At 34.3% G+C, this 14,110-nt stretch overlaps 1 protein-coding gene across 1 annotated transcript in view; it reads right to left on the bottom strand.

Moving 5' to 3' along the window:
• KLHL1 (kelch like family member 1) overlaps nt 1-14,110 on the bottom strand; it is a 258,070-nt gene that overhangs the window by 25,104 nt on the left and 218,856 nt on the right. Inside the window, exon 8 of the mRNA XM_068929677.1 lies at nt 12,272-12,434. Coding sequence (XP_068785778.1) covers nt 12,272-12,434 — 163 coding nt within the window. The remainder of the gene's footprint in view (nt 1-12,271; nt 12,435-14,110) is intronic.

Raw genomic sequence — 14,110 nt, 5'->3', positions numbered from 1 at the left:
TCAGCTATATAGTATGTACACCATCCTGAGAAGATCTCACTTTCCACCAAAGACATAGATCAATTTTTTTTTCCATTTCTCCCAGGCTCCCGGCATTTGTAGACTTCATGTAGATTTCATATTTCTTAGTAGCTTTTGAGTACCCACATTATTGTAAGACTTTTATTTTGAACATTGTGCACTTAAAAAGAAAACTTGAGAAATAAGTATGCTTTCAATTACTATGCAATTTCAATTGCTATCCAAAATCTTTGTTCATTTTTCAGCTGGAAAAATTCTATTTACTGAATAGTTTACTTATTTGTGCATCCTATTAAAACTGTTGGGATTTTTATTATAAGTATCGCTGTTTACTGGAGGAAGATCAACAAGGAAAAGAGAGGATTCAGTACTGAGTACTTTTATTTCTACCGATCACACTGTGGAGATACTATGGAACTCTGTTCCCCAGTTTATTCAGACATTTGGAGTAAGCATGAATTTAGACCAAACTTAGTCTTATCTGAATTGGAAATCTGGCACTTCAAGGTTTGGTCACTTCTTTTTTATATTAAGGTGGGCAGAGATTCCTAAAACATGTTTTCCTATAAAATAGTTAGAACTACAATGGAGGCTTAAAGTAGATGACATTAGGATAAATCATGATTGGTTCAATGAAAAGCATTTATCTCAGTGCTGTGGTTGCAAACCTTTGATAACTAATCAGAAAAGCTATTTTTAAATTCAATTTGACAAGCGAACCTCAAAAGGCCAGGCCGTCTTTGGTCTGAGGTAGCATGGCTTGTGAAAACAGTTAAATCATGCCTTTGCAGCGTTTGCTAATGAAGTTTTGCCTTTTTAAATTGTTTCACTATGACTATCAAAGACTACATCCTGTCTTTTGCTTAGGCCCCTGTGCACTGCTTTGTGCCATTTGAGTGTACCTGACGGAGCAACATAGAATTACTCTGGCTCACAATATATATCCTCAGCAGAAGGGGGAGAAGGTAGTCAGCAGCAGTGCTGGACTCCTGCGCTGCCTAATCAGTCAATATCTGCCTCAGGAATGAAACTGTAGGAGCAAAGGTGCTTATCTATCTATAATGCATTGATTATGTCAACGAACAGCAAATCACTGGCACAAGTTGAAAATGAGAACTATTTTTAACAAGTGCCCCTCTTCCTGATGGCAGGATGCAGAATAACTGTCTTTTTGAGAAAAGGGTTTGATCCAAAAAAGCAGTTAATAAACAGCACATTTATAAAACATTAGCCGTTTCAAAACTGTCATAAAAGAGCCTGAAATAACTTCTACAGGATTTCAATCAAAGTAGAAAAATATTTATATGTCAAAGTACATTCAGACTAATATATATTAAGAACAGAGACAAGAATAGCACATCACAATTAAAAAAGTTTGCCCCTGCCCACCCCTAGCAAAATTCCAAGACTAAATTCTAAGACTAAGAAGTTGTAAGTTAGCCTTTGAAATATATTTGTCTGTTTCTCCCCATTGCACAAGGATTTTGTAAAACTAGTTATATTTGTAAAACACTAAGTCAAATTTCTCTTTATTCTCTACTTAGCTAGATAATCTGAGAACTCTCCTGGAAACAGATGCGTGAAAGCAAGCATTTTTGTGATAAGGAAAAGCAGTGCTGCATTTCAATATCAGGTAAAATATTCATTTCATTCATAAAATATTGATTTAAAAGTATTTGTTTGTAGTTAGTGAGAAATATTGTGGGCAGAGAGCATAGAATATGAAAAATTTTCTCTCTTTATACCATTGTAATTATGTATGCCAAATATAGTACTTTCCTCAGTTCCAATGGATTCTGTAAAAGAATAAATCTGATCCATCAATAAGACATAGCAATAAAGAAAATATAAAGAAAAAAGTAATGAAAAAAGCAATTCTGAAGGAAAATATAATTATTTCAGGCAAATTTCCTTATCTTGCTAGCGTACATGAAATTTTAATGTCTTACTTCAACTTTAAAAATCATAATTACAGCATATTAATACTTAATTTATTTAATAAAATTGAGCCAGTTCTTCAGTTTTTAGTGAAGTACGAAAATTAGCAGTGCATTGCAATTATATGGATCACTTGAAAAAGGTCTTAGATCATTTAGTCTGTGACCTTCACAGTGAACAAATGCTTCTCAATTCACTGAATTGAGTCAATAAGGAAATACTCAGCTGAAGCTGATCTATCAATTTGAAAGACATTTCATTTTACCTCAAATACTGAACGTATTGAGAAGTGAATCAAGTTTCAAATTAGAAAAATAGACATATCAGTTAACAGTGGAGATGGCATGATATTCTGTTCTGCTGAACCTGGTAGATATTTGATAGGTGTTGTGAGGGCTGTAGTTCCATAAAGGTATTTAGGTGAGTGTCATATTCGATGTCTAGCTTCCTTTAATTTCAGGAAGAGTTAGATGTTTAAATATCTTTCTAGATGTATGCATATATGGAAGTAAGAAAGTATGTGTATACATGTATATATATAAACTACACAAATGTACCCACTTTGAAATAAATGCCTTTATTTGGTCAGCTGAGTGTCTCTAGACTTCTCTGACTGCACTGAACAAGGATTTCCCTCAGGTCCCAGCAAATAGGTGCTAAGTACTCCCTGAAACAGTGTTATTCTACTCTTCCCATGCAGCATCAGTAAGGAGCGAATGTTGGAAATCTCATACGGCATCTCCCCCTGAAGATGATAATGAAAAGCCAGACTTTTAAAATAACCTAGAATGTAGGATGCCAATATCTTTTACAGTTTTGACCATCAGAGTTAAGAAATAAATTACTGAACTCTTTTTAAAAGTCTATGACTAGTTGTAGAAGCTGCATAATAAAAAATTAAACTATGAATCTTTTTAGGTATTTCTGCCTAGATTGGTACTTATGGTACATTTAGAAGCTTAAGTTTGAGGCAGTGACCAGACTGCCTTTTCATCATAGCTTATTTAAACTGATTAAGTTAATACATTCTGTCTGCTTGATCTGAAGCATTACTTACATGCCCAAATCATATTGAACTATGCTATGTTTGTTATCCACACAAGAGCTTGTTCTTCATTTCAAAATTCATAGAAAAGGGAAGAGTGTAGTAAAGGCCAACTGCTTGTCATTACAAAAAGCTGAATTGTGGTCTTTATAGCAAAAGCAAAGTCACGCTAGCTGTGTGCAGTTCAACAGTAATCGAGTCCAAAAAACTCTTGCTCGCGCTGGTGAAGGGAAAGGTATGTCAGGATATACCCACTAAAGCATGCAAATACACCATTGCCTCTTAAAACATGCACAATACAAAACGTGGCAAAAGCTGCCGGGAGGCTGGCCACAGCATGTTAACAGGAAAATAGGCTCATTATGTTCACACCCTGCAATGTAGCAATGGCTTTAGCATTTGCCATGTTTTCTAACAACTACTTGACCTCTAAAGAGCAATACATCCTAGCTGCATATAAGATCACACTGGGCTGAAGAAAAAAATGTCATGTTTATGTAAAGTTTCACAATTTTCTGTTGTCCCCTTTGAAAACTCATACATATTTATCTAATCTATATCCTCTGTAGCCCTCTTTAGGGCTAGACTAGATAAATACCACATGAAAGGAAGCAGGCCTGCACAGCGATTCCTATTTTACAGTCTGAATGTGAAACACCAAGTTAAATCTTGCTTGAAAAAGTGAGAAGAATATGATGCATATTGAATTGAATTGCATATTCACTGAGCTGCATGGGAACCCTATGTGGGAAATATGGATTTGTGTGCAAAAGTACAAAAGATCAGAGTAGGGCACTGAATTAGTAACAAGCCCTAATGATTCTTCTAAGAGAAAATGCCACAGATACTTTATTATATGATGCATGAAAGGCAAAGAAGCAGAACTCCTGGAGGAGGCTGTAATCAGCCATACAATCAAGTTCTGTAGGTGGTTATATGAATGTAATACATTGCTAAATCTCCTGCGCCAAACACTGAACAGCTATTAAAAAGTCTGTGGAATTATTAACCTACGCATCTCTGAGGTCAAAGGAAATATATCATCATGTGAATGACTAACTATAGGACAATTTTGAGAACCTTTCATATGCATAGTCTAATTTGGTTGGGATTTTGCTATTTACTTGAAAATGAAAGTTCAACAAGCTAAATTTTCTGATATTCATTCTACAGTAATGAATAATAGTCGTTAGGGATATGTTAAACTAAAGTAACTGCTATTTTACCAGAGGTACAACACTGATCTACAGAATACAAATTTCAATCCTAGCTTTATTTCACTGAGAGACCTGAAAGCAAAACATTCCCCTGCACATATTTTGATGGCTGTATTGGACAAATCACTGTGTTTTCCATTCAAAATGAAAAGCAGAATAGCTGGAAAATTACTGCTAAGACAGTAATCAAATTTGTGGAAATACATTACTAAATGAATGCAGCTATTGTAAAACTGGTGGAACTGAAAGACCATAACTGAATATTTTCAAAATAATCACACTTTAAAAAATAAATATAGACATCACTAAAACCTCTTCACAAGACAGGCATTTATTTGAAAATATAAGAAATGAATTTGCATGGGTGTGGAGGGACAAAATGGTAAATATGCATATATGCATACTTTTCCAAAATTCATTAGTATGCTTTACTTCTATGAATATTTTAGTAGGATTAATAGTGTGTGGAAGCCATTCTAAATACTATCTGCTATGATCAAGCAGCTTACAAAATTTATCACTGCCAACTGATAATAAATTATCTGGTAAAGAACACAAACACAAACTCACATTTTTATGTTGGACTGTCTCTCAGTAAAAATATGAAAAGGCAATCCATGCAAATACCACTGACTAAGATAAATAGAGACAGCAGGAAAGAACTGCAAAGGAAAAAAATATATTTGATGGAGAAAGATGAGGCTTTTCAAACAATTCTCAAAGAAAGGCTACTCTAACACTACAGGTTTTAAATTTGATTGAGGAGATCTATATTTAGGGCTGTATTCCTATACCATAAAGGAATATCTTTGGTCAGTTTAAGCATCTTGTCCTCAAGCTTCTGCATTGCATTTCCCTGCCTAAAAAATGAATGTAGCAGCATTCCTTCCTTTGTCCTGTTTCTTGAGATTATAAATTGTAACTCAGGTCCTCAAGGATGTTTGAGCATTTATTTACTACTTTGGGTGCCAAAAGCACCAAACTAAGACCACAGATGGAGCTTTGACACACACACCCTGAATGCCCAAAAATGAGCACATTTACCACCTCATTCTCTGGCTATACTTTTTAAGCTTTCAGCTTAGCTTTTTTCAAAACTGCTGTAAAAAGGGCTAAGCTTCAGTAATGAGAGGGAGTGCTGGCCTATGCTCCTTGCTCTTGCTGTCAGGGATTGGTCTCTACCTCTCTTTTATTTGGCAACAAAAATGCAGTCAATGCCTACTGTGTAGATGCTATCTGATGTTCTGAAAACAAGTGCTTGTCTACCTTTCTGTCCTTTAGTTAACCTTATGTTACATGAAACAGGTTTGGACAAAACATGCTAAGGGCTGTGGATGCCATGCTAATAATGTTATATTCCAGAACTGGCAAAGGTCTCAAAGTCAGTATTTCCTACTAGGCCTTCCCTCGCCTCAGCCTGACCTTATTCCTAAATTGCTCAAAAGGTTATAGCTTCCTTAAAAGAAGGTAGAAAATAACTATGTTTGTGCATTTTTAAATGGCACCTGCCTGCAATGCCTGTTCAAATATTTGATCTGCTGGATCTGAGACACTACTTCAGCCTTGTATAACTAATACATTCACAGAATCACAGAATGGCTGAGGTTGGAAGGGACCTCTGGAGCTCATCTAGTCCAACCTCCCTGCTCAAGCAGGGACCTCTAGAACATATTTCCCAGGATCACATCCAGACCGGTTTTGAATATCTCCAGCGAAGAAGACTCCACCAGCTCTCTGGGCAACCTGTTCCAGTGCTCTGTCACCCTCACAGTAAAGAAGTTTTTCCTTTCCCTAAATGAAAAGTTATACTTTTCTGTGGATGAGAAAGAGGGCTCAAGAACATAATTCCACGAGAAGAATTCACACTGTGGATTCATATAAAAAAAGGCAATTCCTGGCCAGAGCTGGTCATTTGCCCCATATTAAGTTAGCTGCTTCGGTACTTAAACCCCCTCTCCTTCCTTCATCTTTCACCCTGGTATAATTTTGGATTCTTTACTTGTTGCTATAGATCCATTCTTTTCAAAATTCCATTCATTCACCATTTGATAGGAAAACTTGGCCTCCTAACTCAGAAGATTAAGAGTTTTCCTGTAGGTGGCAATTGCTTCAGGATTAAGCGTGCAAAAATCAACATCAATGCGTGACCAGCTTTCAGTTCCTAGCACTGCTCTCCTCCTTCCCTCATTGTACAGTGACTAAACTTAGTTCGAGTCTGTAAGAACAACTGTAATATAAATAATAACAGTAGGAGTCTGTAAGAATGACTGTAATACAAATAATAATAACAAAAATTACATTGCTGTTTTTCTACACAAAGAACAAGATAAAAATCAGATAGATACCACTGCGGAATGTTATTCTCCTGCAACTTTTCTCACATGTTTTTATTTTTCTTCAAAGGAAAACAAATATATATATATATATATATATATATATATATTTCTCAATTAAAAATAAAAAGTTGATTTGAAGGGGAACTTAAAATAGTTCTATTTTAAAAAGTTCAGATTAAAAGATTTCTTACTTTACTTTATCTACCATAGATCAATAACACGGTGTGATATTTGGTATAAACAATAGCAGCAGGTGGAAGTATAAAGTTCACTAAAGCATATCTCTGAGGTTACGGCAGTCAATAAAGGGCAGAATTCTTTCTTGGTTCTGCAAGACAATTGCCATGTGAATAAACTAGTTCCTAGTGAGTGCCAAAGTCATTATATTTGACACTTAGCTCAACGTACTGCTGTGATGTTCTACCATTTAAAGTCAATCTGCAGATCATATTAACAACTGTGTATTTTTCCTCTTATAGCACAGATTTATTGATGTCTGTTAAAAAACAAAAGTAAAGGGCCAGCTTTTTTTTCTGTGAAAGCTGTAACTGCATGAATAGAATGATGATGATAATTCCCAACACTCAAGTCAGAACTGAGGAGTGCATTTAAAAAATGTAACTTTTAAGGACATATAATAAGAATTCTAGTAAATTTTCAGTTATAGTTGTGCCATACAATTGTTTGGAACAAAATAAATTTGTATGATATAAAGAGTATCTGTTAGTGATCTATTCCAGAGGAAAGTGGAAACTAATAAACTTAATTTTCTTTGTATTTACACTTTTTGCTACTAGAATAATATTTGTTCTGCTATAAAATGAATTACATGAATAAATTTACTGTAAAAGTTCAGTGCTCTTACAGCATGCATACTTCAAATAGATACTTGTAAAGAAAAAATTAATAAATAGATAATGTAGCCTAGGAGGCAAATACGTTGTTAGCTACTAAAAAGATCAGGGTTTTTTTGTTTTTTTGTTTTGAATGGAAACTGTCAACTTGCATTATTTTTCTTGTTGATTTTCAAAAATGAAGAAGTCCTGGAACAGCAGGTGCTGACAATTTTAAAGTTTTTGGAAAAGACAGAGGTACTTTTGGTCCCCTAATGGTGCTTCTAGTTTTTCTGTGGGAAAACAGTAAGGTTATTAAGTTTCCACCTCAAAAATAGGAGAGTGCATCATCTCCTCTACATTATAGTATGCCAGTCTTGCATACTAGCTGTTGCAAACTAGTTACATGCTATTTATTACTAAAAAGAAAAAAAAAAGACGATTCCAACCTCTCTCTGCCTTGTTATCTGCATATAAAAAGCACCATCCTTTTCTGATTGTGTACACTTGATAGAACACTACACACCCCTAAGTTAGCATAAGCCCTCGTTTCACAATTAACGCTTTAACTCCCACTTCATCTGCTGCTGTGGGAGAGTTTGTGCACTCTTTCTCTTCAAGTCCAACAGAGTTGTTAGCAGTAACAAGGCCAAAAATACGATGCTCTTTCCAGGTCTGGAGGAACTACAGGCCATATGAGTCTTGCATCTTGTCCATCCTATGAAACTTCACACTCATGACAAACGCTACAACAGCTACCAAAGTATGTTGAAAAATAATATAGGACTCAAGTTTAGAAAAGAGAAAAGACATAAGATATGCTAAGGCTATCACCTTTCAAGTTTCCACTACTGTTCCACTACTTCTACAGTTTACTAACTGTAAGAAGGGTATGAGGATAAAGGAGATAAAATCTCCAAAGCTTCGATACAGATTGTTACTGCCACATAGCACCAATTGCTGATTTGGCAACAGAAAGGCACATTACTGAAAAGGAGAAGGAAAATCTTTGGAGCCACATGAAACCAGTTAATATTATGCTTTTTATGAACTGATTGACATATAATTTAGAATCTGCTGAGAGTTTTGTGTATACTCTTTAGCTGAGATTGGAAAGCTATCCCCATCATCTTTGTTCTAGCTCTAATTTCCTTTCAAAATGTGATCTATTTGTATCCATTTCTTCCTGTGCCAACATTATTCTTTACTTAATAGTTCCTTTGCTTTGGTATATCAGGCTTTCTTGCTAATCGCGGTATCCCCTACTTGAACTTTACATTTTCAATTCATCTTTCTTCAACATTCATAATCAGAATTGTACACAGTAATCCAAACAACATAAATATTTCCCCAAAGGATGAATAAAACCTTATATATTACTCAGTTTCATACATGCTTTTCACAGATGTATTTTATTGGTTTTCCTATACTAACAAGTACACATAAGGTTTTTTTACTATTGAATCACTTTCAATCGTTATTTTTCCACCAACACAAGATCTTTTCATTCATATATATACGGTTACATATCTCGTTTGTGTTGCTTCTCTGGGTCATCCAAACACTCCCAAAATAGTCTAATGTATCTCATATGATAATGCTCCCTTTTGCATTACTTTATGCTATCTGACAATTTAATTAGCATACTCCTGCTATTACAGTCCTGTATTCCATGGCTGATCTTTAAAGAATTCTGTGATAATAGCTTTGTGCAATCCTAATTGTCATACGCAGTTCTTTTTCTGCCTGAAATTCCTTGTACTATTCACTTCATTTTCACCTTAACTTATGATTTCCATATGATATCAAATCAGCTGCTTTATTGAACTTCTGATAGAATAGATCTGCTATGTCTCTTTTATCTAGGAAAACACCTACTTCTTGTTATTTGTTCCAGGTGCACATTAACTTAAGGAAGTGGCTTGGGATAAGGAAATGCCTTTTGTGTCCCTGATTCTAGGATAGCAAATACTCTATCTTATTACTTGTAAATGATATGTGGGAAATCTGGGAGTAACAAGCAGGTGAGATTCTTGCTTGAAAAGGAAAATGCTTCCTTTAGTCCCCAAGGATGAAATAGCATTGTGAGTTCAGAATATATTAATGTACAAAAAAAGATTGTACAAAAAAAAAAAACAACATAAAAAAGATTGGCACATGGAATAATTAAAAAAAAAAGGAGCTTCAAATACTTTTTTTTCTGATTTCTAACAAATTTAGCAAGATTATAAACTTTCATAGCTGCAGTTGTTAAAAGTTTTTTGAATAGAAGTATGATGCACAGGTTCATACAATCCTTTTTGAGTTTTAGAAAAGATGTTGATATATTGTAGCATTTCTAGTTTAAATTTAAATTGCATTTTAGTGAAATAACACTCATTTCTCTGGGCTCTGTTTTTCCCAGATGCACCTATGGCATGACTGTATATGTGTCTGAGTAGCAAAGTAACTGATAATTGACTAGTAAATACCATAAAGCTGAGACTGATGTAAAGCAGTAGCTGCAAAAGCACAGTTAAGCATAAAAATGTTCAATATATTAAGAAGAAATAAGAAGTCACTTACAGATAAATCATCTCAGAGCCTAAAGAGCTCAGAGCCTAAAAAGCTTTTATTCTTTATTTCTGCTATAAGCTTAAAAAAATACAATGGCTTTAACTGGAAAAGCCATGAAGCAAACTGTAGAAGTGTATAAGCTGGCAACTGGAATAGTTTCCAGCACTAGAATACAAAAGAAGAGATAATATTTTTCAAGATTTTAAGTATCTCACATTTGAGATGTTTAGCTCACAGTTTCACTTTTGTGTGAAGTGCCCAAAGCAGTCTGAAAGATATGTACACAGGACTGTTTTAAGCCCTCTCACTTCAAAGATAGTATAATCCTACTAAAATTACATGTGTTTTCAAGTTTCAGTTCTTAGCGTATGAGATCTGTTTTGAAGACTCTGTGTTATTCAGATAAAATCATTGTTCCCCTGAAATCAGCAGTACATTTGCTATTTGCTTCGGTGCAGCCACTACTTCTCAGTTTTTGATAGTGTCTGTTCCACCTTGTTGAGATGCAGATGATACCTCTTTTCTTCTGCAAGTGTGCTACATGCTATGCCATACACGTATTCAAGTGAGCGTTTAATAACTGGGAAGCATTAAATACATGCCCAACTGTGCTAAAGAAACATACACACAAACTATCTGGCTACTATTCCAGAAAGCAATTCAGCCTACCTATCTCAGGTGATTATCTTAGGTGTGATGATACACACAAACTAGCTTAATGGGTTTTTGAGAGTTTCTCCAACTGTATATCCAAAACTGACCAATTTGCAACTGGAAGAGATGGAAGGAGCAAAATTTAGTGGGTTGCTGAATTAAGCAATAGCATAGTCTGCTGTGAATCCTTATTGCCTTAAGATGTCCCTTTTTTTTCCTGTGTATTCCTCATCCTAAATGTTATTAACTATTCTTTTCTGTCTTCAACTTTTATTCGCTCATTCCATCCCACATCTGCAATTGTTTCTCACCCTTTCTTACTTGCTTCTCAATAGCCATGCAGTATGAAAAAAGTAATATTCCAGAAATTTTCTTTACTCCATTGTTCCCAGAATTCCCAAGCACTATTAAAATGCACATATCAACACAGAATTTCTTGCCAAACCTCCTAGCAAAGGCTACAGTGTTGGCCAGAACAAAAAAAAAAAAAAAAGAGGATATATGTGTTAAAAAGGTCAAAACTGAGCAAAGAGTGATAAATTTGTGCATATCTGGTGTCTATTCTAGTGTCTTCTGACACTAGAATAGCTTCCTTGTCCACTTCAGTGCTCACAGAAGTTGTGGAAGATGGAGAAAACATTCAAAATTAATCTTGTTTCTGCTTGATTGTATCAGCTCTTTACAAGGTGTTTACCAGACAGTTTGGATAAATGATTTTCAGACTAAGAATTGCATGGAAAGTGTTTGATTAAGTGATTCTTTATTCATTGCCCTTTATTCACGTTTCTTTCCCTAAGGTGGGATTCATCTTCCCCACTTAAGACATCAACAAGGCAGAAGTCAAAATCTAAGAAAGACTATCTAGTCTTCCTTTATTATTAGAGGATGAAAATAGGTACTTACAGAGCACAATTCATACTGTTTAATGAAAATGTCTAAAAAAAGGTCAGATAAAAGATACCTTAAAAGTATATATTTCTTCCATTGATCATTAGGGGTGGTTACTGTGACTGGCTTAGTTGCAGATGTCTGCACAAAAATATCTAAAATTGTGTGATGAATTTCTTCCCTACCTCTAAATTACAATTCACGCCATATTCTTTTTAGCCATGTAAATAAAAGTAAGAAACTTAAAAAATGATGAGCAACAAGTACAACACAATTTTGCATTACTGTAAACTGTTTTAAAATAAATGCCATATAATCTATAAGAAAAATTTTTGAAAGTGAAAATGCACATATAACAAACCTTATCACTGAATGCATGACTATATTAGGTGGATAGACTCACCTGGTTAACTAGAATTGGCACATACAACATAAACAAATTTCATATGTCAGCTGATAATTTGTCCAGAACAGCACTTTGAAAACATTCTCCTGTATCTCCTTGGTTTATATTATACACACATAGATTTCTTGTTCTTAATAATTTGATATGAATATTTAAGGAATTTAGAATAATTTAAGGAATATAGAAGAAATATATAACTTACTTATTTTAGATAAATGAGAAAGCCAGGAGATATAGGAGGGTATGCCCAACTGTGTCGGCCCTTATTTAAAAGACAACCTCTACTGCAATATAATAGAAGTTTTTTCCTAATGTCTGTCACAGTTATTCATCCTTCTAAGACACGTGTTTTCACTGTATAAGAATACCCTACTCACTTGCCATTTAATGCTGCTACTCCAACAGTGCTTCTGGCAATTGACATACTTGCCACGAATGTCCACTGCTGACTTTGAGGGTCCCACCTCTCAACTGTATTCAAATAGCTCCAACCATCATGGCCTCCCACTGCATAAATAGGCCCTTCAAGAACTGTAACTCCTAAAATGGATGAGAGAGTGAGAGAAGATAAAAGCCTGCTTTTTCCAGTATTTATATAAAAAAAGAAAAAGTTTTCCATAACATAGCTAACAAATAAATTTTCATATTTAATGTAAAAATGGAAACACCAGTTTGGATTTGACTAATGAAGAACTAAAAGATGGGAATAAAATTAATGCCAATCAACATGGCTTTCTGAAAAATAAGTCTTGTCAAAAAAAAATTTCACTGTTTTAGAAGACTGTTTGCTTCATAGAATGACTTGTCAAGGATGTAATAGTCTTAGATTTCTGTAAAGTGCTTGACTTAATATCTCGTAACATCTTAATATCTCATGGATAAATTTCAGACTGGATGCCTGTCCGTTCTCAAATTGTTGTTAACCTAATGGCAATTTCATTGAATGGTATTGTACTGGGGTTCCACAGGGAATGGAAAGCCTGATACTTTCAGCATTATTGTCAATTTAAGAAAATTGAAACAAAAATATAGATAATTATATAGTATAGTAAGTATGTATAGTAAAGTAAAAGAAAATGTACAATGTGTCACACATGAAGCTTGGTGGACCGGCCCAGAATCAAAACGTATTCAAAAGCTGGAGCAGATGACTTATGATGAGAAGTTTAAGCTGCTTCATCAGTTTACCTTATCAAGAAATGAAATGACAAGTGGCAACTATAGAGAATGGATACTGTTACAGAAAACAAAAATATATTTGATATTCTTTTATCTACTGAAGAAAGGCAAAACAGGATCCAAAGCTGGGAAGCAGCACAAATTTAAATAAAAGACAATTTTTTCACTATGAGGGGTTTTAATTACACTCTTCAAAGGAACCGATGAATTGTTTATCTCAGTATCTTCATTTACAACTAGAAGGCTTTGCAAGATAAGATATAGCTAAACACAATTTGTTACAATACAGTAAACTCAGTCCTTCTGCTCTATGAATCCATGATCCTAAATGAAGAGTATTCTGGAAATCTCAAACTATATCCAATTCTATTTCATAAGTCAGTTTAGAAGTGAACTTGCCATAAAGTCAGAAAAAATAACTTCATTAAAGTCCCAAAGAATTAGCTCATTTTTTCTTATTAAAAAAGTCTACTTTTAAGATAAGAAAAAATGTAAAGTTTTCACTTTCTGGATAGAACAGTGTTTTGTTCTGTTTAAGAAATGTCACTCATTCAAGGCTAATAAACAGAGTTTGAACAATTTACATCTTAGTGCTCAAATCAATCTTATTTCTTCAATTTGATGAGTTTTTTTTAAACCTCCTCAACAAATTTAAAATTGTGTTAACCCTTACTGAAATTTTCCTACTTATAAAGTCTGAGCTGAGTATTTTTCTGTAGGATCTTCTATGAAGTCATTTTCCATTTTTTTCTGATCCAAAGACTCATAAAGCACTTTTATTCAACCATGTTTAAGCTCTAATTTTTCCAGACTATTAAAGAAAATACTAAATTGTATTCATGGTCTGTCCAGCTCAATATCTCATTTCAGAAAGCAATCAATACCAAATGTGTGAGGAGATATTTCAGTGAATCCATTGAAAAACAGGGGATAGTTTTGTTTCTTACCTTAATATTTAATAGCTATGTATGTGTCTGAATCATGAAGAATGAAGTTTACATCTTTCAAAAAATACTTCCTAATATTTATTATAACAA

The sequence above is a fragment of the Struthio camelus genome, chromosome 1, assembly GCF_040807025.1.
Source record: "Struthio camelus isolate bStrCam1 chromosome 1, bStrCam1.hap1, whole genome shotgun sequence".
In the NCBI taxonomy this organism is placed as follows: domain Eukaryota; kingdom Metazoa; phylum Chordata; class Aves; order Struthioniformes; family Struthionidae; genus Struthio; species Struthio camelus.
The sequence above is the reverse complement of the archived record's forward strand: the minus strand, read 5'-3'. Positions and strand labels throughout refer to the sequence as shown.